This window comes from Nylanderia fulva, unplaced genomic scaffold (assembly GCF_048542155.1).
Source record: "Nylanderia fulva isolate GAGA-0341 unplaced genomic scaffold, ASM4854215v1 Scaffold2, whole genome shotgun sequence".
NCBI lineage: Eukaryota > Metazoa > Arthropoda > Insecta > Hymenoptera > Formicidae > Nylanderia > Nylanderia fulva.
Window position 1 is genome coordinate 4,328,816 of NW_028190263.1, and position 24,022 is coordinate 4,352,837.

Genomic DNA, 24,022 nt, shown 5'->3' on the forward strand with positions numbered 1-24,022 from the left:
ATTAAGATGAGGAAATTAGAGTAAGAATCGAAACATTAGAGACGAATATATTCGTTTCTCTTTCTCTTTGGAGATACGGGCTCGGATCTTATCAACGGCGCCGATTTCAATGGCCCGTCACGATTGTTTCATTAGAGATAATGCCGATGCCATTATCATCGAAAGCGCTGAGATTAACAAAGTAAGCTCCACTGAACATATCTTTTACGTTGCCGATGCGATGACGAGAGACGGGGGATGGATTCGCCGCTTGTGAACGAATGATCTGCCGAAATTACAATACAATGGTCCAGAAGAGCCACTTGACGAATACCCGGTCGATGAATCACCAACCCGCGATTTGACCCGTGTGAAACGCGATCGACCACATTCTCGTGAGAAGGAGATAAAGTTCTTTTTCTTATCAATTATAAGAGAGAAAGAATAATAAAAGAGAATATACTTCTATTATACATTATATATTTATATACTTAATAAAGTAATTAATAAATATTAACAATAATTAATAATAAAAACGAAGTCAATTCGACGATCATTTATCGATATTTATACCGCGGAAACTCTTCAAGTTCTCATCGACGGATTCTTATGAAAAATCATTGAAATCGAATGCATATATTTTTTATTTATATAATTCTATCATTATCAAAAGAATATACGTATATATGCTCACATTTATCATCTTTTAAAAATAATTAAAAGAGAATGAAAATACAAAGCGTCTTTAAATTCTTTTCACACAGTTATTATTACGAGAATTAAAATTTTACGTTTATAAAATTCAAAAGTTAGTTTTTTTTGCTATTATATAAAAGTCTATGCTTTTAATATACTAGATAATACAAGCGCGCGCTTCGCGCCAAACAAATTATTGAATTATAACGCATAATAGAAATTCAAGAATATTTATGTACTGTACATAGTAAAAATTCAGCGAATAAAAATTTAAACCATAATAAAAATTTATAAATTTAAATTAGGTACACAATGAAAATTCAAGAATAAAATTATGTACATATAGAAATTCAGCGAATTAAAATTATTTACATAAAAGAAATACGACAAATTAAAATTATATACATAATAGAAATTGGGCAAATTAAAATTATTTAGATAAAAGAAATACGGTGAATTAAAATTATGGACTTAATAGAAATTAGAAATTCAATGAATTAAAATTATGTCCATAATAGAAATTTGGAAATTAAAATTATGTACGTAATAAAAATTCGGAAATAAAAATTATGTACATAATATAAATTCGACAAATTAAAATTATGAACATAATAGAAATTCACGAATAAAAATTGTGTACATAATAGAAATAAGAAAATTAAAATTTTGTACATAATAGAATTCGGTGAATTAAAATTATGTGCATTACGGAAATTCGGCAAATTAAAATTATGTACATAATAGAAATTTGGCAAATCAAAATTTAAAACATAATGAAAATTCAATAATTAAAATTACACAATAAAAACTCAGGAATAAAAAATAATCTGTAATTTGTGCGGAAAAAATTTACGAAATAAAATTTTACGAAAATGTTAGATTTATAATGAAGAGATAATGAAGAGAAGAACTATTCAACCTTTTCACATAAATTTAGCTTTCATTTATACTTTATTTTTTTTTTAATGTAAACTTTCGTTATATTGTTACATGTTTTTCTTTTAGAATGTTTCGAAGTATAACATGCCTTTTTTAGAAAGGGACCTGTTTATAATTTGTCTGTTACGTAAATTTGCAACTAATTTCACATATTAGCGAATTGTTACCAATTTATAAAAGCGTTATGTCTTAATATGATAATATATTTATATTTATATAAGATTTTGTTAAGTCATATCTCACTAATTTCGAGTGAATAATAAATATTCGCAAATATGGATTTCACACAAGTATTTAGATAATATAATTTAATTTCTACAATATTCTGATATGCTTTTTTTGATAATTAAAAGAATAAGCATATTAAAAATATAGAATTGCAAATATTTGCATATATTTTATATATTCAAAATACAATACTATACGTGTATAATGTCAAATTATTTTAATTAATAGCAGTTAAAATATAATTATAAATAATTTTATATTAATATATAAACGTGTTATTCAGACATTAGAAAACATCAAAAATGCTGCCTTGCAATATAGAGAGATGGATGCTGATTACGAAAATGAATATGAAGATGAATACGAAGATGAATACGAAGATGAATATGAAGATGATGACATCGAAATCATGGAAGAGGATGAGAAAGACATCGAAATAGAATCAGAAGTCATCGACAAGACTGACATATTGACGGGTTATATAACAGAATTCAAAGCAAGAAGGACGAGGGAATTAGCCGAGGCTGAAAAAAAGAAGAAACACTTGCAGCATCTGATCGGTGTAACTTGAGCTTGGTAACTGTAGCTTAATAGAATAACATTTCAGTAACATGCATACAGAATGTTTTAACAATTCTATTTTCCTCATTTTACGACTAAATTAACAGTGCTCCGAAAATTGAAAGAGTTACAGTAATGTAAATAAATAATGAGATTTTTTTTCCTTATATAAGTCTCTAATCGCCTGATACGAAGCAGGTTAAGAAGAAAACGGACGACGACGCATCCGAGGAGACGCCAATCACCCCGGAAGAGGAAGTGACCGTGAGCGACCGAGCGTCAACTGAGAGCTCGGTTCATCCGTGCCTGCGTGAAATAGACATCAGCGATTCCCAGTTGAAAATAATAAATCCATACACGGTGTATGAGGTGCCAGATGATCCTGGATTGTCACCGGCGTTTTGGCTGTTGCGCGAACGTCCGCCAATTTACAGTGAGGATGGTGTGCAGAAATTCTACGACATGGTAAAGCGTTTGGGTCTGCGGCCGATCGGTTCATTAAGAAATATGCTCGTAACCGATCAAGTAAATCTGCGACACTACGGGCTGGAATCACCCGTGATAAGAGCGATCTACGAGGCTCTGGCGGAAAACACTTATGTGCGAACAGTGGACCTCAAGGTACTGCGAACTCGTAGATGAAATAACAATTCGACATCAAGTCGCAGAATCTTACATTTAGATATCTCTAGAAGATAAAATCTATTAATCTCTCTTAAATTTTTTATAATATAATACAAACGTTAACTCATATTCAATTGTACATCTTTCCGTTTAATTAATAATTACCTCATTGTAGGGCAACAAATTATCCCCGGACGCATGCAGACATCTAAATAATCTGCTGCTTATAAACAATGTGATAACCAATCTGTCGCTGTCGGGCTGCCAAATCGGTGCGAATGGTGCAAGCAAATTATGTGACGCAATCTCGATGAACGCAACCTTGAAGATACTCGACCTCAGCAGCTGCAACATCGGGAACAACGGCTTCGAATACGTCGCGTTCGCGTTGTCTGATAATCAAGGCTTGGAGAGCGTTAATCTTTCTGACAATCATCTGGATGAGACGTGCTCCGAAAATTTGCAGAATCTACTGTCGCACTCTGAAATCTTGACGCATCTAGATTTGTCCTGGAACTCTCTATATAGTGCTAAACTCTGGAAAGCTCTTATCAATGGACTGAGGAAAAACGAGACCCTACATTCTTTGAATTTATCTTGGACCGCACTTGGCACAGAGTGCGTGCCTCATCTGTATAAATTATTGGCACGTTCGAAGATCATCGAAAAGCTGGATTTAAGCTGTAAATATATGACATTATAAATAAAATATAATAGAATTTTTTAAGAAATTATAAGAACATATATAAATATCTAGCAAGTAAACTCTAAAGGATCTTTTCTATATTTAATTTATAGGGAATAGATTTACCGAAAATGATGCTACATCCATCGCGGCAGCTCTATCGAAAAATAGTACGCTTCAGGAATTACATCTGGGAAACAATCCTTTAAGAGCGCAAGGTGCTTTAGCTCTGGTGCGTGCAATCACACCACATAATTCCCCTAGAAGCATTTTATATCTTCTAGACTTGGAAAATGTTTGGGCTAATAAGAATGTTCTTCAAGAGCTGGAGACAATCCAAAAGCACAAACCATGGGTCGTCATCAAATTGGGTGGTATTTTAAGCAATTATCAACTTGTTGGGCCAAATGTTAGAAGAATAGTTCTGAAAAGAGCAAATTACGAGGCGATGCTTCCAAAACGAAAAAGACGACAACGCAACTTCGGCCACTTCGTGTTGTCACTGATGGATAAAAGGATTTCACGAGGTATGTCCAACAAAATTTTTTTAAACTTTTCTTATAATTTGTAAAACATAAAAACACTTCTACTTGTAAAAATATTTTTGAACATAAACCTTTAATTTTTTTAAATTCTAACAAAATTTATTAATTTTTACAGCAAGATTTATGGAACTGGTACAGAATTTTAAGTTGAAGCTTTCGACATCACTCGTAAACGAGATTATGAACGCATTCGAAGGACCAAAGGATACTGTCGATCTAAAGCTGTTAAAATCGTTTTACTTGGAAGAGTATCCACGAACACAACTGCCATTAAAACTGCACAAAAAAAAGAAAATTTAAGATGAAAATAGAAACAGAAAATATAACGATCAAAACGAAATAGTAAAAGAGAAATCTTGAAAATGAAAAGATAAAAAGAATAAATTAAAAGATCTATATTAAAGAAACGAAATACTTGTTTGCTTCCATCTATTAAGAAATTCTTTAGGATATAGAACAAAAATTTTAAAATTATCTTCAGTTATTAACTGATAAAAAAATTCTCTTTAGCTTCGCAAATAGTAATTTCAAGTACAAAGACAATTTTAAGAAAATGTATATTATCGTTGTATAATAGATAGAAGAGATTTTGTCATCTCTTTAAATAATATTATGTTACATATTAGTTTTTCACAGCGTAATATAAATATCATTTTGCAAAAACTAGTCCAGTATTATTCTGCATCTTAATAAAGTAAAAAATATTAATAAAATTAATTTGTAAATTTAATCTAAGTAAAATATTCTTGCTGCGATATCATCCACAATCCAATTAATGCCATCGACTAGATTTTCACCCGTCACAGCAGAACACTTATAGATTTGCCAGTGGTGAGTCTTTATATTAGGTAGTTCCAAAATTTCTGCTATGTCAGACGCGGACAATGCACCTGGCATATCTTGCTTATTAGCAAATACGAGGAGACTCGCCCCCTCTAATCTCTCCTCTTGCAAAAGCTTGTATAATTCTATTTTACAATCATCCAATCTTCTTCTGTCCGCACTGTCTATTACCCAGACAAGGCCATCCGTAGACTCAAAATAATTTCTCCAATATGAACGCAATGATTTCTGTCCACCTACATCCCATACGTTGAGTTTGTATCCACGATGCTCTAATGTCTTGATATTGAAGCCAAGCGTAGGTGATATAGTATCTATTGGTTCACCATTTAGTCTTTTCAACACTGTTGTTTTGCCTGCATTATCCAAACCCCTGAAATGATAAATCTCTGCATTAGAATAATTGAATATTTAATATATTACTGAAAGAAATAGTAATATTTACATGATGATGTTAATTCTAACTGTCATTAAATTATCTAATACCTTAAATTAAATTGAAATTAAATTTATTAATATGTCAATATGTAAGCTAACCACAAACTGGATATATAAAATAGATATACAAATGCGAATACGTACAACATTAAAATTCGCATCTCCTTTTCTTTCTGCTTCAATTTTTTCAACACAGTTAATAAACCCATTATCAATCATTAATTATTCTGCAATGTTCAGATCATTGAAAAATATTTGTGAATGAAATTCCTTTAAACTTTTTGGTGCTTTCCATTTAGCAACACAATCTATCTTTGTTCTACATTTTATAAAAATAAAGATAGAATGATGCTTGTGTCGACTTGTGTTGCTAAATGGAAAGCACCATTTGTCAGATGTTTCTAACCTCTCTATACACTTTTCACAACTTTCAACATACTGCCTTTCTCTTTCCACACAGGAAGAAAATTATTTATATTACTATATAATAAATTAATGTTGAAAAACTTAATATGTTGTTCTCTTTTATTAATTTAATCAGTCAATTTCTATTAGTAAATTCCGTGATTGCATACAGAACAACGCGTACAATCGTTAAAAATACATGTATATGTTTCAATGGCGCAACGCACACTTGTGTTAGTGCTAGCTATAGTAAATTATATTTTAATTATATTTTGTCTAATAAATTATATTATTTTTTATTATATTTGTGAAGAGATAAGTAGTTAACGAGTAATAATGTGTGTATTTTAATATGCTCAAAAAATCGTACACAACAGAAAATACAATTTATATATATATATACATGTATATATATATATAAATTGTATTTTCTGTTGTGTATATTATATATACATATATATATATATATATCATGTGTTTAAACTTAGATTATTACATATACAATTAGACAATTAAATCAGTTCTATCAATATTTATAATTAAATGTAATAATACAAAAGATTTGGCACTCCGTATGATATATATATATATATATATATATATATATGTTATAATTAAATAATATAATCAAGAAATATATGTACAAGAATTAAAATAGTTAATAAGAAATCATAACGTGTTAAACTTTTTGATTAAAAATCACAATTTTTTGTTATAAATACGAATATTTAAAACTATTTGTTTCTATATATGTACAAATTTGTTATTAAAATCTACTTACATAAATAATTATATTCAATATCTTTCTAATAATACTTGTGTTGCTTTACTGATAACATCTGGATGACATAAGGCATTAGTAAGAGATTCTAAAAATGAATCATGCTGATTGGATATATAATCATTGGATGTAGTTTCTTCGTCCGATGAATATTTTTGTTTATCCTTTTTTAGTCTTTCTTCAATGAATTCTTTAAACTCATGTTCTTCTGCATCACGTAACACTTCAATGTAATTAGGATACTGATCAGCTAAATCTTCTGCAGTCCATATAGTAGGTTTGAATCTTTTTGAAGATGTTTCTAGAGATAATTCCGTCTTCTCATTTTTTCCCTCTGCCTCTTCTTGTATTGCATTCTTGCATTCAGTAACAACATATTCAATCTATTAAAAGAAAGAAATAATACTATAAATTAGTCTAAACAAATACTATCTATACATTTAATATATTTTTCAAAAGATGTAATTATTCCTATTGCAAATTATGTAGTTACTTTATTTTTTAACTGCTTATAGTTTCTCATCCTGGCTACTATTAATTTAACAAGAGCTTCCTCGACTCGTGCTCTATTGTCAGTTTTTAATTTTCCCCATATATTGACGCTCACATTAATATTATCCAAAGATTCCACATAATGCCACCAGCCATTAGGCACAAATAGAACATCTCCAGGCTCAAGGATTATTAATTTTGGCTTATGTGCGATTTTGAGTAAAAGATCTTTTTCTGCCATAGTCAAAGAATAAAAATTAAATTTACTATATACAGTTGATTCTTCATAAGGAATCCTAACTGGTATCAGAGAATCACTCGGTGGATAAAGCAACCATAGCTTCCTAGAAATATAAATTTAAATTTAAGAAAAAATAGTGAAAAAAACAACTGATGAATATGATATAGTTAGAAAAGTACAAATAATTGAGCAACTATATTTACAAACCTGCCATGTATTTGTGCCACCAAATTGTAACCATATGTATCCCAATGGCAATCTGTATGAGCACCTTTGCTTCCGATCCAAATAGTAGAACGCAATCCATTTTTCCCAAATTCTTTATCAACTCCAAATTTGAGCCAATTAAAAGACTCAATAATTTCTGGCTTGTCTTTAAACTCTGTCATGTGTTTGTAATCACAATAAAGCCATTTATCATATCCTTCTTCTGTCATATCACCTGTTGCCATAAAAAACTCTTGCAGTGTCAGTTCACAAAATTTTATAGAACTTATGCGTTGATGATGATGCTGAAGAGTATACTGATAAAAATAAATTCAATAAAATCATCAATAAAATTTTCTATTACACTTGTAATAAAAATGGTCGAAAATACAAACGAATACTTTACCGAAGACTTATTATAATCGCCAGTTCGGAATGGTAATTTTTGGTCTCCGAATTTTTCAACGAGATCTGAAAAACTCCATCTGAGTAATTTCCATTCATATGAACCATCGGAGTTTCGCAACATATTCCGGAACAATACAGGTTTTTGAAGTTTTGGTAGAGCACATTTCAGAATTTCTATCGCTGGTGATGAGTGATCATCCATATTTAATTAATACGATATAAAATATAAATCTTAAGTTTAATCACCTTTTTATAGTCTTAATTTTTAAAATTTTAATAATAAAAATTGTTTAATAGCATGATGTTTTTTGACAATTAAGTCAAGAATACACGAACTTTTGAGGTTATTCAATTTCTCTCTCTTCTCTCTCTCTCTCTCTCTCTCGTAAATAACAGTAACCTGATGTTAAGTTAGGTTAATGCACATAGATGCAGCATGTTTATTACATGGAAGATATAATCGTTATCAAACGATTAAGTTAAGAAATATTTTATAAAATATTATTGATAGTTTCATTTAAACCATAAAACTAAATTCTAACTAATTAGATAATGAGAATTGTCATAAGTGTAAAGTAATTAGCATATTCTTTTTTTTATCAAGCTAACCTATCACTTTATCCATCGTTATACATTATTGAAAGAACTCTCTTATAACTCGGAATATTTTGAAGAGGAGAAGACATTAAATATGTTGAAATTTCCGAAATTAGTGGTGAATCACGTAAAAGCGTTGGCAGCCCCTACTTTGCTGAGTAATACAGATTATTTGTCGCAACAAACACGGGTAATTCTTTTTAATATTAATTAATTATAAATTATAAATTTGTTTTTATATTATTATATTTTATATTATATTATTTATATGATATTCTTACAGAACACTTTTATTCTTAAAAGAAGATATCCAGTTCCTCTTAATCCAAAGAAAGGCAGACCGCATCGCTTCAGGTCAAGACATTTTATTTATGACCTTGTTGAAAATACGGATGTGAAGAGGAAGAAGCCGCTTGATTTGATTCTGACAGAATATGTCGCAGGACTTGGTAATGCAGGTACTAGAGTATCGATGCATCCAACCATGGCATATCCAAAGCTTTTATTGCCAAAATTAGCGGATTATGCTACCCCGGAGAATATTGAAAAATATACTAAGTTAGCAGTGGATCAACAGGACAAAACACCATTTAGTTCTGCCACTGTAGAGAGAACGATGAAAATTTTGTCAACAAAGCGAATATCAATTGTAATGTCGAAGGAAGTACCATGGACGTTAGAAAAGTGGCATATAAGAGCAAGTTTTCGCAAAGTCGGTATCTTTGTGCCTGAAGAAACTATAATGATGCCCCAAAAAGCAATATCTGGACCGAACCTGGATATAGAAGGAAAAGAATTTTATATAACTATCACAATTAATAATCGCGAGCAGGTAAAGGTAAGATGTAGTATTCATCATTGGGCAAGTGAATTGGCCGGACGAATCAACGTTGTTGATTTTTGGAAACTGCCGGCCGAGCCAATATTTCCTGAGGACAAACCAATTTTAGACTCTCTTCCCTCCTTCTACACAGAAAGAAAAAGCAAAAAAAGTAATGTTCGTTAAATATTATAATACAAATTGTATCATAATATAAATAAATAATGCTCTATAGAAGAATATGTATAAATATATTTTTTTAGAATCCTAATTTTAGAATATATCTTGAATTCTGCGTGAATTATAATAATACACATTATGTGATATTGTTTCATGGGTATATAATAACATATTCCTATACAATTTGATAAAAACTAAATCATAAATCCATAACATGTGTAAAAGATCTGAGCATTCTAATTTTTGAGTAATACCATCATATTTAAAGTATATATGTATATGTATATATACACAACTGTGTATATGTCTAGCTTCCTAGAATCAATAATTCTGTTATACCTTCACTGTGTACTAGATTAGAAGAACATGTCAATTTCTAGAAACCTGATAACCTGAAAATCTATTATAAAATTATAAAGAAAGTTGTATTTTTTAATAATATGACATCTAGAGATGGGTGAAAGATATTTTTCATGGGATGAAATTTCGGAGGGATTAATTTTATTTGGGTAATGATACTTTTTAAATCATACGTAACATTACTTATTTTATTATATATTTAATATTAATTTTTTTAAATTAAAGCAACATGAGATATAATAAACTAATGAGATAGTTTATTATACCATACTGCTCTAATTTTTTAACTATAAAATTTATTTGTAATATAATTTAATATTCCACAATATTGAATTATATTACAAAAGACAAACCAGCAAACTTAATTCATAAGTATATATTCTTTTATTAATTATTCTTTTATTTAAGTATATATTCTTCAATGAATTTTTATTCCATTCTTTTATGCATTGTGTTCAAAACTGCATAATTGTTGGTTCAATTGAAATAATAGATCAATATTGAAATAAAATGAGAATTCACTTAAGAACTAACTTAGAGTTTTTTATCCATACAAATTCTATTGATTAGAGTGACAAAGGCAGAAGATGAAGATAAGAGACGAAAGAAGCAAGCTGTTGCTGATCATGCCTCGGAAATTTATTGTCCACATGCGTATTTAATTCTGAGCTATCAGGAAACATTGAATGACAGTGAAAAGGTGAAAATCACAAAATATAGCTATTGTAAGATGTTAAATTCTTTACTAAAAATCGAAATAATATTTTTTATCCATTAATAATATACCCAGATAGCCACAGTAATTATTATGACATCAAAATGATTACAAATAAATTTTCATCATTTTGATGTCATAATAATTACTGTGGCTATCTGGGTATATTATTCATATTCATTTACAGATAAAATTTCGGAAGCATTACCTGAGAAAAGTGGCGCCGAATGAACCAGATGTTATTATTTTGCAAGATATCAAAGATCTCGTCCTCTTTTTGCTCATAACGCCCGTCAGTTCCCAATTCATAAACTTCTTTCACCTGCCGATCGTTGATCGATTTTTAAGGGCGTTGATCATCTATTTCCAACACTATGTAGAGATATGGGAAGACTTGATGCAGGAGCGAGCGGCTACCATGAAAAAGGCGCCGAATCCTTTGGCGCGTGGACATAGATCCAGATATGCTGAAGAGCTACGAGCCCTTCGATGTGTCTTGGGTAGGGAATATGCAGATTTAATATTGGGTTGCCAGAACGGACCGCAGTATCATCATATGATGGCTGGCAAGAAACGGACGATCACGCAATCGCAGGGTGAGAAAGATCTAAGGATCTTCGAAACTTTGATAAGCACAGCTCATCGAGTAGTATGGATAGCGTTGCAACGCAAACATTACAATTTAATCGGTAAGATATCTGATGAATTAAGTATCATCGTACATATATGTATATAATTTCTCAGGTATCTTATTTATAATTATTTTGAAAGTTATTGTTGTAGCGATATATATATTTTTTTTCGCAGAACTAGAATTGCATAGACTACTTCGAACCGAGGCGTACAATATTGCACAAAGGCAAAGCGGTAGTCGACTTATTCTGGATATGCTGCATGATGATATTCATATATTGCATGGCCCTAAAATGGCATTAAAAAGTCGATTACTCCGAAACTCCCCTTTACCTCACGAATTGATGTATACGGATTGCGATTATCGTCTCCTATCATTAGGTGTGATGCGCTCCTATTGGTTAATTTATTAAATTATAATATATTTTTTACGTTGTAAAAATGGATAGTTATATTTTGTAGCAAAAATAATTGTTTGTTATATTTCTATTTAAAGGAATAGTTGACATCGACATGCACGACCCGAAAATTGTTTATCTAAAGAACGCTCTTCTTATTGAAGAGGAAATGTTATCTCAATTAGGAATTAGAGTAGGCATACTGGGTTACAATCGTTCAGATTACGATATAATGTTAATGCCAAATGAAGTGGAGGAGGAGCCGACAGTAGAACCGACAGAAATTAATTCGTTTGATAAGAAAATGTTAGAAACGCGAAAAAGTGTTCCTATGGATAAACTCTCTGTAAGTCTTATTATTTTCTGATGTATATAGAAAAAAATTTAACCGAATATGTGTACAAAAAATGATAAATCTCTCTTTTAAAGGAACAAATTCAAGAAATTGAAAAATTTCGGCAGCCTTTCTGTAAGGTTGAATCAATCGAGGAATTTCGAGTGAAAGAACTCAAGATATCATCAGAGAAATATGACAAAATTCGTCAAGCAGCCCGAAAAAAGTGGGTTCTTCGAGAAATAAAACGGCGCGAACATAAAATGCTTGATACTTTTTCTATAGCAACCACTATAGATTAGAATATTAAAATAGAACAAAATAAGTGTGCATAGAATGTACCGAAAATGTAAAAAAAATTAAAAAAAATAATAAAAACGGTGTTTATATTGATATACATAAAATGTAAAAACTTGAATATCGATTTTAAACTAAAAATAATTATACATTTAAATATACATTTTTTGCTACATTATCTTTCGCACGATACAGAAAGAATGCTACGCTGAAAATAAAAATCTAGTTATTTCGAGTAACAATAAATCAATATTCCATCTTTAGGACACGAACGATAAGGATGGATATAAACTGAGTACTGTAACACAATATAAAAAATATGCTTAATATAATTAATGATACCTAATTAATGCTGCTATTTTACAAGAAGATACACATATACATCTCAAGCAATGCACTTATGTTACGATTAAATTCGGCATTGTCCTGTCCATAAATAATTATTGTATCTCTACTTACTACCGTCATACGTAATAACAATTATATACGACATTAATTTAATCCCCCCAATATGGGTCGATCTGAAAATTATTTTGTTTTTATTTGCATTTATATGTGATAAATCTTTTTTTTTTTTGCGCATTTGTATAACCGTTTCTATTCAGCTAAATCATTATCATTTGAAGTACGCTTTGCTTCTATACCCGTTTGGATAAGTGACACACATTATCATAATAAAAAGAGAAAAAAGATATTATATCTCACCATTTGGCACAGTAATTTTGACAATAAAAACTAGATTTCAAAAATTCATCTATTTGTTATTGCACATATTTGCGTATAAGAAATACTTTACTAAGATTTTTTTTATTTCAATGGTAGGTAATTATGCAATGTCTTTATGTCTTTCTTCACGCTTTACGATATGTATTAAAGTTATAATAATCCATATTATATATGTATACGCATTTTGTCCATTTTATATTACTACTATTACGTACAGAGTTATAATAATTTACTGCTATGCACGTGCGTTACTTTAGAAGTCAAATGGCAGTAAGTGATTCAGCCAACGTGACGTTCACATCAATCTAGTTTTACTTTCAGAATCTGTGCCTCTATTATTTCGGGCGTAAAAAATTCTCTTCACAAATAATTATTTTGAAAAGTACTCCTTTGAAATATATGTATATATGTGTGATCACAATTTTCTTCATTCAACTAGTACCTTATATAGCATATCTTTTCATTAAGGCTGCAAAGCATGTGTCGTACAATTAACAATGTTGAAAAATGAAATTTCTTTCGGCACTTTTCGCTAGTTTTATCTCACTTAAATAGTACTACTTATTATAGCTGAACATTTGTCTACATGAATATAATAAAAAATGTGAACAAAGAGAGAGAGAAAGAGAGAAAGTGAATATTGATTATGCACATATCATATGAAATATGATTCAATAATAATTATTTATTATATATTTAATGTGGTTATTTAACTACGTTACTGCAGTGATCAAATGATAAAAAAGAACATGTAATTATTTCTATGTATATTATATATATGTATATGTACGTTATATATATTTATGTAGACATATGTATATTTTTCTTATAAATTCAGTCGTGTATTTGTATAAATATAATTTATGCACAGTTTTATGAAAATTTTAAATTGTGAAAAAATGTATTTAAATATATTTTATTTAAATAAAATTTGGATAAGTATTTTCAATAGATGATACTGCACAAGATTTCCCAATTTCATTGAAGATTATCCATTTTTCCACATTGGTTGCAAATATCAATCAATAAGAAAATAATGTAAATTTTAATTTTTCATTCTGTAAATTAATGTATAACACTATTACGAGACTATTCACTAATGATGAAATGATATATATATATGTATATACAATGTTATACATATGAACACCAAATATTTCTTCTTCATTTATTACATCATTTGTGTGTCCAATTTTTCTTTATTTAATTGATAGCTAAATACTGTGGTAGACCACAGATATGCAGTTTGTAAACCAAAATATCTTTTTCACAATTGGCATAGTATAATCGATAACAGATAAAATCATTACAAATCAGTCATAAAAATACCTTTGTACCTATTATTTGAGTAATCAGTAATTAGCTAGACATTACATGTAGTTCAATAAATATAAGGAGCTATTAGTAACATAATTTAGATAATTCTTGCTCTTTGTTTTAGTAAAAATAAGCCATATATAAAAATGAAAACTATGTATCTTCCTTGTTTAGCACATGTGTGTTGGAATCTAGCCTGAATCATTTATATGACAATGTCTATATTCTTTCCTTCTTCTCATACATTTTACATTTTCAAAACTGATTGCGTGTATTATAATTACAGCTACAACAATTTTTCTAAGCAAATTTTTAAAGTGCAAGTTAAAATATCTGCAAATAAGCTACAAATATATTGCATGTGTTATGAAGATGACGCAAAATGTCCGCGATTATTTGTCAAAAAGGATGGAATTCTTGGTTTTTACATTGCTACTCGTTCGACATAAATCTACCCGTGGTATATTGTACCCAATATGCTGTTTATACTAAATTCATAAGTTTGCTATTGTTTTTTTATCCTTTTTTTTTGTTACTTTCTGTATGTCAATCCCTGCCATTATCTCGGACTTGCGTGGCTACGTAATAACAGTCTATAACGCAATCTTACGTTTAGCGGCACAGACACAAACAGTACTTCTTTTCTACGTTACAAGGAACACACGCAAACTCATTTCCAAAAATTATTATATTAGAATTAGTGGGGCTACGAGGCAATATCCGACATAAGCTGAGCGAGCAAAGCTGGCTCTAGAAGTCCATGAGTTTGTCCCATTCTTTCCAAATTTCGTACATCTTTATCAACCTCTTCCAAAGCCCGTTGTAATTCCTCCTCTTCTTCTCTAGATGGTTCATAATCTCCGTTCCTACCCTCTACAAATTAAAATATCCCTCAATAATATCTGCTATTTTATGGACTAAATGTAATAAATCCTAATAATCTTTCGCGCGTAAAATTTACAAAGTAAAACTAAAGGATATATATATGTATATATAATTATACAATTACCGATAAATAAGTCATTAAAAGCATCTGGGGGCAAGTTATTGAGCACAGTGCCAAAGTCATGCTCAGCAGAATCCAAAGAAGCGAATACTTCGTTATCTCCAAGCTCGACTTTGAGGCCTCCACTTAGTCCCCCAAGAGAGCCTAATCCCAATCCTAGATTTAAGTTAGACGAATTTGAACTTGCTTGTGGAACATTCAAGTTGTTTAATGTCTTGGTATGATTTTCACTACAGTTTATTTGGCTCATATAATGACTCTCCTCGTGCGGCATCATTGCAGCTCCCTTAGTCTCTAGTTTGTTCGAAGGTGGCCGTTTGCGTTTCTTCGGCTTAGATTTAGGTTTAGGCCTTGCTGGGATAGTAGGGGAAGCTGGTTTTTTACGAGCTTTCTTTGGTTTGGACTCTTGGATTTTACGGTGATAATTGTCTCTCTTTCTTGCATGTTCCGGACAAAGAGGTAATTCGTGCGCGACATCAAACACAGGGACACAACACTGTGTGTTGTCACTAAACTTGGCAGTGCAATGCTCAAATAAAAGCTGATCTCCGTTTAACATAATATGGCGGGAACAATGCCGAGTACAAGGTAAGGATGTCTGTTGACATCCTTCCGCTCCACATGGTCCACCAACTAAGAGCGGTCCATCGAGCACCTTGCTTTTACTTGGAGAATCGTTCAAGGCTCTCGCAGTAGACGCAGGATCCTTGGAAGCAGCCTCCAATAAACATCGAACCCTGTGCCGTAGAATAGTTTCAGCATCAGTTCCATTGATACGCAATTGAAGTAATTGCCGTTGTAATTGCGAACGTAGCTGAGTCAATCGGGCTGCACGATTTAGCGTTGCATCAGACGATTCCCCGGCGAACCAATGACGCTGATAGATTGTCATCTCATCGCCGCTCGAATCGCTGTCAAATATCTCATCTCCAGCTCTAGGATAGTACAACAGAGTATGGTCCCGACTTTGCCTTCTGGATTTTAATCTCTGCAAATTTTCAATATGTCGCTGTTTATGTTGAACTAAATTCGAATATTTCTGCAAATTATCCTCGATGCCATCTTCAATGTTTGTTTCCGTCGTAGCATTAACTCCAACGGTCTTGTAGCCTGTGTTTGGTACAGGCGCTATCCTTATTCTCTGCTTCACGCACTTCCCTTTCGACTTGTTGTTTTTATAACTTTGCATTACTTCGGAATTTGTAGCCGGAACCACCGTGCCGACATTCCTTCCCGCGGCAAATGGCTCTGGTTCACTGAAAATGTATGGATCAACATCTTGATGAGCCTCAGTTTTCAGCAAAGCCTTCAAGCGGTCCGAAAACTTCAATTTATTGTCCATGTTTGAGTTTTCGGAAATAGGGACCTTCATTGATTGCTGCTACTGTCCAGATCTGTTCCACCTGCATTCTCAAACTCTCCAAATCAACTTTCTTCCTATCTAGATAAAACTTAGTCCACGCTATATGCCAAGATCCAAGTATATAAACTATATTACTATCAAATTAAAAATATAATAATACTGAGAATATAAAAAATAAAAAAATATCTTTTATGATATCATATCACAGATATTTACTATTACATTCATCAAGTAAAAAAAAAGAGTTTACTTGCTTAGAATAAATTACAGCAAAAAAAATTACTGTATAAGATCCGATAAATTAAAAACTAATTGTGCCAGTCACACTTGAGTACATCAATATGTGTTATATATATATATATATATATATATCTAATAACTAACATATATATCTTCTTCTCTATATTGATATAATTAAAACAAGTCATGAAATTTGCATTTGATTAAACTAAATAGAAGATTTGCAAAACAATCGTGTCAATTTGTGACAACGACGATAACTTAACGTATACTTACAAAATACAAATAATACTTCACTCGCAAGTGTATATACATATCAACTTTAAATTACTTTAAAAAAAAATAAACTATCATACAACTATAGCAGATCCTTCACCGATCTGTAGTATCTGTGTATACATATATATATATGCAAATGCAAGTTTCTTGGTTCTAGCAGTAAGCGTGAACTTAGTCCATTGCTAGATCAGGATAAAAACGATCCTTGCCTCGCATAGTAGTAGTGGTCTACATCCAACATGCTCTAAGCATGCTCGGGCAACTGCGTCGCATATCGGCCAGGCGTCAGGATGATGAACACTGCCGGATCTCTGCCAGTCAACGATCTCGGATCCATATCATCGAGCGAGAGATTCGTCCGCTGTTGACATATAAGACTAGGGTTCCTTTTTTTTTCTTGGTTAGGTTAGCCCGTTACATCGACAACAACCAGACACACGCACTGTGCGCAGGATACAATCGGGAGAGACCACTTCAAGGACGTTGACAGACGTGTTCCTTGCATGAGTCTCCCAGCATATTCGTCTCCTCGAGTCGCTCGCGATTCCTATCGTGTGAGCTGCACTTCCGTGCGTACAGTTCCGTGTTTCCGTGGTGAACTGAGGTTGGGGACGACGACGAAGACGGGAAATCGTGTTCCCCGACAAGAAGGTTTCGTTGATCAGGCACGCGGCGTGATACCCGCTTTCTTCCTCGAGATCAATTCGCTTTCCCCGGACGACGAAGCACGAAACGGTTTCACCCGCGAATTTCAACATTCGTCGATAATAACATTAGAAAGACATGTCAAGACGGGCGTGCGGGGGAAGCAAAATGGCGGCCGAGGTGCACGCGAGAGCAGCTCCCGGAGCACGCGGAAAAATCCTTGAATTCGTGATCCTGTCGTTTTATTCCCAGGGGAAGTCGATTAATTTTAGACGACGCCGCGAGCGTTTGACAGATGACGGATGACAACCTGTCACCGCGTCGCGCCAGCAAAAACGGATATGTTCTTTCTCCAGCGCACTTTTTATACAGATTAGCATAACATAACCTGTATGTACATCGATTGACGTGCACGATTTTTTTCAACGATTTCGTATCCACGCTCGCGATATTGCACGAGCGCGTCGAGAAGCTAAGCAAGATATATGTCGAGATATTTGTTCGTGTATCTTAATCGATCGGGCGAATTATTTTTATTCCACGAGACGTCCGAGACTCGAAACTTTCTACTCATTTCGGCATTAGTTTGCGCAAAATAGCGTAATAACGCGTAACAATGAATTGATAATAACTGCGCGAAACGCGCGCACGTTTATCTAACTTCGTTGATATTTATATTTATGCCTCGTCTTATCGAGGAGGTATCGAAAATCGCGCATCGAACTGATTTTTTTATTGATTTGCGGTTTTATCTTGATAATTATATTTTACAATCTCGTATCTATATTATATTATGTAAAAAAAATATCGCTAATTGAAATATTAAAATCGATATATAATATCCGTGTGTCGTATTACGTACGCAAAAAATAGGACATGACTTTTTAAATTTTTTTTTTACAATTTGCATTGAAAAAATTATATGGTTATCAACAATTGTTGAATTATTTTAGCGATGATTCACAAATGTTCACAAATATAATAGTCATTCTAGATATCTCTTGAGCACCTATCATTATATATTATAATAAAAAAAATATGATTCTAAAAACATATTGTTTTGAATTTTTATAGAACATATGTAAGATTACAAAGATTATTATATAATAACACATGACTGTAATAATTTAAAAAACAAATTCAAGGAATAAAAAATTGAATATTTTGAATTACAATTAAAATTTTAATTATATATTATAATTTAATTTTAATGTTTAGAAACCTATGTCTTCACTTGAGATTAAAAATTTTATATCACTGATTAATTGTCCTACTTTTATACAAACATTAAATATTTATCAAAATTTACGAATTACATAGAGAAATGAAATTGCAAAACTTTATAACATATTAGAATATTGTTTGTAAATTTATAAATTTACATATAAATACAATATGTTACCTATTTTATTTTTAAGTAAACCAAAAATTAAATAGGCTTTTGTTTTAAATGCATATTTGTAAATAACAACACTGTGTTATCACAAATGTTTATCTTTCAACAAGGTGCTATACAACAAACTGTGTACACATGACACTCGATCGTTCTGTTCTGGTTGAAAATTGACAAAGTCTTATTCAATAAACTTTGCCTGATATAATACCATGTGCATAAACACACTATGTAACATAAATGTGTACACTAACTATGTCTTACGAGTCTCAATTTACACAAGAATTTGGTACAATTGTTTAATTGATGACAGATGAATGAATGTGATGAGTTTTTTACATTATCTGTTAAATGCAATTAATTTACAAACAAATTAAACAAAAAAATCAATTCATCTCTAGAATGAAAAAAGAAACATCGTTAAAAATGATATGTTCTAATATGAATGTGGTCATATAAATATATTGACTTAATCATATAAAATATATATCTGTATGTACTAATTTTAAAGATATTTATATACTAGCAAATTATCAAATTGCAATAACAAATGATTAACGACTTTGTAAAAAAATGAACTGAATAACAATGCAACATAATATGATATAAGCCAACACAATGAAAAACACTGCTTATAAAAATAATATTCGTATAATTACGGTTTTCAAATCATTCTGAATGTTAGAAACTGTAGTTTCGAAATATTCCAGTCTCTGCAAAATCAAATTGAATTCTCTTTTGACGATAATAAATTCTTAGTTCGAGGTATAGTTCGTGGTAGACCCAAGGGACGGTAATTCTTTTATTACAAAAGTTGTATTTGCAAATTGTTATGAAATAGTCAGCGAATCTTCGTTACGTCGTTTGTCGTTGAGGTTTCTGTCCTTTAATAACAACTGGCCGGCCTTTTATGAAACCTCGCTTACGTCGTGCATTCTGAAACATCAATGCCCGACCCCCCATAACTTCAACTACGTTTCCAAATCAACTGATATATAAAGATGAAAAAGGCAAAACGATACGAAAAACCACAAGATGATATATATATATATATTTAAAAAAATCTCCTTATCCTTATTCTAAGATGTAAGAGAAGATAATACCAACCTTTTTACTAACATATGAATTTGCACGACGTGTAATAATCCGTCCAGAAATCGGAATTCTTGGTCTATTAAACTCTGCTGGTTTTTTCACCCTACAGCATATTTTGTAATTGATATTAATATATTAATATAAAAATTTAAGATATATAACAAGATGTTGATATTTAAGATAAATTATAAATTAAAGGTTGTAAATGTTATTCACCTGTAAATCCTGACAAGCCAATGTTCAGTAGTGTAAGCTTCTTCCAGATATGTTAACTGGAAATTTTTATTGCCTATTTCGGCGTTACGAGTACGATCGTAACCGTGAGGCGATCGATAGTCTATTTTAACGTCTCCAAACCGATAATAACTCAGCTTATACATTAGCGAGTTCAATAAAGTGGGAGAACCTTCGGAATCCACGCGGAATTCTCCCCTCTCGGTAAAGTAATCACTCTCACGGATATCCTGAGGATGTTCGCCCTCAGCGATTCGAACCATCCATAAGAATTTATTAATGTCATCACCGGAATATCCAATCATACCACCAAAAATGATCAACACATAGTCTACATCTAGAGATGTCATAATTTCATAAGCGGCACTTTCATTCGAGCTCATCGCTTTACCAACCAGAGCTATGTGCGAATTATTCCACGTATTATTGTCCACAAGTGTAGTTCTACACATGGTAATATTATATTAATGATTGATCTTACATGTTAATTTAAATACATGGAATTTGATAAAGATTGTGTATACCTGTTCGCCATACCAGCAATCTGATAACCATAGTCCCACCAACTCATAACTCTCGCGTCATTGGGTGTATTTTGAGCTAACCAATAGTAAGCTTCTCGAAAATCGTCGAGTATGGCTCTACCCCCATCGTTACTATAGGATGCCAAAACGATAGATGGACTAGAGTATGCATTGCTAGTCACCCATGTGCAGTGCACAGTAAACATCATCAGCAACATTAACACGCCGATAATAACACCATTACGTAGATTGGCGCCTAATCCATCGCCGTTACCCTTCGGCCTCTCATGCTTCATTCTACGTAGTTTACCGGCTTTATCGTACAACGCTCTACCAGGACTTCTCTCCCTTTCTTCCTCGCTCTCCTCATTGCTCTCAGTACCGTTACGATCGTCCCTGTCCTCCTCTTTGAGGTATAATTCCATAAGTCTGCTCATAGCAACACCGGCCAGTATACACACTACTGGAGTCAAAGTCAACATAAGCCTCACCATCACTCCAGCGAAATAAACGGCACTTATGGCGTATAATATGACTGAAAAAAAATTAAATATTATTCATCTTTAATTATATCTTCTGAAATATAATATTTTCATCGTATAATCTCTTACCAAAGACACGTTCATCATTTATGTGCTTAATGCAATACCACAGACCAACCGGGAATGTTGTGACAAGAATGTGCAAGTCGAAAAAAAAGCTGAACCAAGTTGTCGGTTGATGTTCAGATACAGATGCTATTATAGGGATATGTATTTTTGCATAACCAGTATCCCAAAGAGAATAAAATCTACCGCTCCAAGGAGCGACAACACCAGCGTACGTTAATGCGATCAGAATTAATAGGAGTATAGTCGCTGTTACAGCTACTACACCACCGAAATATTTCATCTCAGACTTGGTAAGTACAGTTCTTAAGTATCTAAAATTAAAGAGATCAACATTAGTATATTTCAATGTATATATTGTAGGAAATGTTTAGTTTGAAATAATTTAATATAATTAATAAAGTTAAAAATTGAAATATACTCCTAATACACACCTAAGAGCTGCTACGAAGATTAGAAGACCGAATACACCACCTGCTGCCATATGTTCAGAAGTTCTAATTGGTTGAAAACCAACGAATGGTATTTGCATACTCAATAGAAGTCCAAGAACATAAAATGTTGTATAACTGGTGAATAATCGATTACTAAAGCGATTCATGACCAGCAAGGCAAATACATGCAATGGAATGAGATTAATAATGAACACATAGCCTCCCCACGCTGATACCATGTAGAAATAAGATAGAGCAGTTATGCTTGCCCAAAAGATTGAACCAGTTTTGACTGACTTAACCCAGAGATAATAGGTAATTTGCAATGCAAAGATTGCAATCCCTTCATTATCGTAACTGCCGGCTACGGATCTCGAGATATAGCCAGGTACAATGGCGATGAAGCAAGCGGCGAATAAGCCAGCTCCAGCGCTCCATATTTCCTTTGTTAATAAATATGTAGATATGGCAGTAAGGCCACTAAAAATTGGAGCTAAGAATACACATATGTCTCTTATATGCACTGGTATGTTTAAAGAGTGCAGAATATAGTGTATCGATCCAGATGTTATCATGAGACCAGGATAGACAGTTCCACCAACAATTCGTCCCAGTGGATACCATGCTCGTTCATCAAACCAATTTAAAAAATTGTAGAATCCATGTTGCACCATGTACGCCGTTGCTCTGTAGTTAAACCTAAATTTAAGATGTATCTTTAAATCGATTGCATGAACATTTCACTGAAAATTTTTACTTATTAAAATAAAATCAATAAATAATAAAAATAAAATAGAAATGTTATTGTAATTTATCCAATAATCATAAGTCATCAAAAATTAAATATGCAAATTTCCTCTCACAATGTTCTTATTTAGTTAAGAACATAACATTATGAGTAAACTTATTTTGGTTACATAATAGAAAAATGAAGGTGAAATAATCCTCGAGAATATACACGTACCACGGATCGAACTCGTGGATGATGCTCTCGAAACGTATGACGGCGAAAAGGCGAGATGCGAAACCCGATATCCAGGCGAGCAGAAGCACGGTGAAGGTGGTGAGAGAGCTGAGGCCGGCTGCGTTCGTCAACGTGGACGACTTCATTTGCTTAGTCGTCGGTCTCTTATCGGGAAACATGACCTTCGCGTTCGCCGTGCTGGAGGACGAGGACGACGACGAAGAGGGCGACGACTTGTTCGGCAGCATGTTTTGTCGCCTTTTGACGTGTGTTTGCACACGGAGAGTTAGTGAGGAGAGAGATATATATATACATATATACGCGCGTGGCTGAGTATATCTATATCCTGCGTGTTATATTTTAAATATACTCACAACGTGGCGTTCGCCATATGTGTATGTGTATAAATTATTCGCGCGATGTATCTCGTGCAACACGACACCTTGCGAGGATCAAACGGTGCGCAAACAAATTACCAAATCGCTACCCAAATGTCTAAAGCTAGGAGGCTAGGACACGTCGAACGCCGGCTACGTGTTAATCATAACTTCCATCAACTTCTATCACGGCAGCCACCCACGATAAGGAGAAGTGTGTTCTTCGCGAGTATGATCCGGTGTGTCACACGTCATACCGCTCGATTACATCCACCAATCATATTTAAAGACACGTGACACGTGAAAAAGTGTGTTCAGCCGAAACCACATATCTATATATATTTATTATAATATAGATATATCTGTGTATGCAAATAATATTTCGAATAGCTGCGAATGTTATAAATAAAT

The 24,022-nt window shown here is 32.4% G+C and overlaps 7 protein-coding genes across 10 annotated transcripts; 3 read left to right on the top strand and 4 right to left on the bottom strand.

Moving 5' to 3' along the window:
* Window positions 1-109: 109 nt before the first annotated feature.
* LOC114942992 (uncharacterized) lies at window positions 110-5,473 on the top strand. Its single transcript, XM_085482247.1, has 6 exons — window positions 110-181; window positions 2,126-2,404; window positions 2,602-3,024; window positions 3,203-3,710; window positions 3,826-4,239; window positions 4,373-5,473. The coding sequence occupies exons 1-6, from the start codon at window positions 110-112 to the stop codon at window positions 4,555-4,557; spliced, it is 1,881 nt and encodes a 626-aa protein (XP_085338373.1). The 3' UTR covers window positions 4,558-5,473.
* Window positions 4,312-6,274, bottom strand: Arl2 (ADP ribosylation factor-like 2). Its single transcript, XM_029318316.2, has 3 exons — window positions 5,945-6,274; window positions 5,683-5,765; window positions 4,312-5,473 (listed from the first exon to the last, which is right to left on the bottom strand). The coding sequence occupies exons 2-3, from the start codon at window positions 5,745-5,747 to the stop codon at window positions 4,984-4,986; spliced, it is 555 nt and encodes a 184-aa protein (XP_029174149.2). The 5' UTR covers window positions 5,748-5,765; window positions 5,945-6,274; the 3' UTR covers window positions 4,312-4,983.
* Window positions 5,413-8,461, bottom strand: HSPBAP1 (HSPB1 associated protein 1). Its single transcript, XM_029318314.2, has 5 exons — window positions 8,071-8,461; window positions 7,665-7,981; window positions 7,218-7,560; window positions 6,725-7,107; window positions 5,413-5,473 (listed from the first exon to the last, which is right to left on the bottom strand). The coding sequence occupies exons 1-4, from the start codon at window positions 8,272-8,274 to the stop codon at window positions 6,739-6,741; spliced, it is 1,233 nt and encodes a 410-aa protein (XP_029174147.2). The 5' UTR covers window positions 8,275-8,461; the 3' UTR covers window positions 5,413-5,473; window positions 6,725-6,738.
* On the top strand, window positions 8,035-9,729 carry mRpL9 (mitochondrial ribosomal protein L9). Its single transcript, XM_029318315.2, has 3 exons — window positions 8,035-8,210; window positions 8,677-8,859; window positions 8,953-9,729. The coding sequence occupies exons 1-3, from the start codon at window positions 8,169-8,171 to the stop codon at window positions 9,673-9,675; spliced, it is 948 nt and encodes a 315-aa protein (XP_029174148.1). The 5' UTR covers window positions 8,035-8,168; the 3' UTR covers window positions 9,676-9,729.
* A 79-nt stretch (window positions 9,730-9,808) lies between these two features.
* LOC114942853 (uncharacterized) lies at window positions 9,809-13,630 on the top strand. The gene is made up of 6 exons (XM_029318313.2): window positions 9,809-10,178; window positions 10,600-10,729; window positions 10,932-11,433; window positions 11,552-11,758; window positions 11,874-12,121; window positions 12,205-13,630. Exons 1-6 carry the CDS (start codon window positions 10,123-10,125, stop codon window positions 12,409-12,411), a joined length of 1,350 nt encoding a protein of 449 aa, XP_029174146.2. The 5' UTR covers window positions 9,809-10,122; the 3' UTR covers window positions 12,412-13,630.
* On the bottom strand, window positions 12,718-18,661 carry l(3)L1231 (zf-C3Hc3H domain-containing lethal (3) L1231). The gene is made up of 3 exons (XM_029318474.2): window positions 17,547-18,661; window positions 15,459-16,858; window positions 12,718-15,322 (listed from the first exon to the last, which is right to left on the bottom strand). The coding sequence occupies exons 2-3, from the start codon at window positions 16,825-16,827 to the stop codon at window positions 15,156-15,158; spliced, it is 1,536 nt and encodes a 511-aa protein (XP_029174307.1). The 5' UTR covers window positions 16,828-16,858; window positions 17,547-18,661; the 3' UTR covers window positions 12,718-15,155.
* A 799-nt stretch (window positions 18,662-19,460) lies between these two features.
* Window positions 19,461-23,952, bottom strand: Stt3B (catalytic subunit 3B of the oligosaccharyltransferase complex). Of its 4 annotated transcripts, none has more exons than XM_029318604.2 (8): window positions 23,609-23,948; window positions 23,235-23,492; window positions 22,271-22,969; window positions 21,840-22,150; window positions 21,229-21,763; window positions 20,687-21,148; window positions 20,483-20,573; window positions 19,461-20,311 (listed from the first exon to the last, which is right to left on the bottom strand). In XM_029318604.2, the coding sequence occupies exons 1-8, from the start codon at window positions 23,623-23,625 to the stop codon at window positions 20,231-20,233; spliced, it is 2,454 nt and encodes an 817-aa protein (XP_029174437.2). In that variant the 5' UTR covers window positions 23,626-23,948; the 3' UTR covers window positions 19,461-20,230. The 4 variants fall into 4 exon arrangements, with proteins under 4 accessions (XP_029174437.2, XP_085338094.1, XP_085338093.1 ...); XM_085481968.1 differs by having other exon boundaries at window positions 20,278-20,340; window positions 23,609-23,952; XM_085481967.1 differs by having other exon boundaries at window positions 20,284-20,346; window positions 23,609-23,952.
* Between the last annotated feature and the right edge of the window lie 70 nt (window positions 23,953-24,022).

Bases quoted from the DNA above. Each gene is read 5' to 3' on its own strand.
- LOC114942853 (XM_029318313.2), top strand. From the start codon at position 10,123: ATGGGTGAAAGATATTTTTCATGGGATGAAATTTCGGAGGGATTAATT. The intron at 11,434-11,551 runs GTAAGATATCTG...TTTTTTTCGCAG, and splicing joins CAAACATTACAATTTAATCG to AACTAGAATTGCATAGACTA. The intron at 12,122-12,204 runs GTAAGTCTTATT...TCTCTTTTAAAG, and splicing joins TTCCTATGGATAAACTCTCT to GAACAAATTCAAGAAATTGA.
- LOC114942992 (XM_085482247.1), top strand. From the start codon at position 110: ATGGCCCGTCACGATTGTTTCATTAGAGATAATGCCGATGCCATTATC. The intron at 3,025-3,202 runs GTACTGCGAACT...ACCTCATTGTAG, and splicing joins TGCGAACAGTGGACCTCAAG to GGCAACAAATTATCCCCGGA. The intron at 3,711-3,825 runs GTAAATATATGA...TTTAATTTATAG, and splicing joins CGAAAAGCTGGATTTAAGCT to GGAATAGATTTACCGAAAAT.
- mRpL9 (XM_029318315.2), top strand. From the start codon at position 8,169: ATGAACCATCGGAGTTTCGCAACATATTCCGGAACAATACAG. The intron at 8,211-8,676 runs GTTTTTGAAGTT...TTTTTTATCAAG, and splicing joins CATATTCCGGAACAATACAG to CTAACCTATCACTTTATCCA. The intron at 8,860-8,952 runs GTAATTCTTTTT...ATATTCTTACAG, and splicing joins ATTTGTCGCAACAAACACGG to AACACTTTTATTCTTAAAAG.
- HSPBAP1 (XM_029318314.2), bottom strand. From the start codon at position 8,274: ATGGATGATCACTCATCACCAGCGATAGAAATTCTGAAATGTGCTCTA. The intron at 7,561-7,664 runs GTTTGTAAATAT...TTATATTTCTAG, and splicing joins GTGGCACAAATACATGGCAG to GAAGCTATGGTTGCTTTATC. The intron at 7,108-7,217 runs GTAACTACATAA...TTCTTTTAATAG, and splicing joins ATAAGCAGTTAAAAAATAAA to ATTGAATATGTTGTTACTGA.
- Stt3B (XM_029318604.2), bottom strand. The intron at 22,970-23,234 runs GTACGTGTATAT...TCTTAAATTTAG, and splicing joins ATCCACGAGTTCGATCCGTG to GTTTAACTACAGAGCAACGG. The intron at 20,574-20,686 runs GTGAATAACATT...AATATGCTGTAG, and splicing joins TGGCTTGTCAGGATTTACAG to GGTGAAAAAACCAGCAGAGT.
- Arl2 (XM_029318316.2), bottom strand. From the start codon at position 5,747: ATGGGTTTATTAACTGTGTTGAAAAAATTGAAGCAGAAAGAAAAGGAG. The intron at 5,474-5,682 runs GTACGTATTCGC...TTATCATTTCAG, and splicing joins GAGATGCGAATTTTAATGTT to GGGTTTGGATAATGCAGGCA.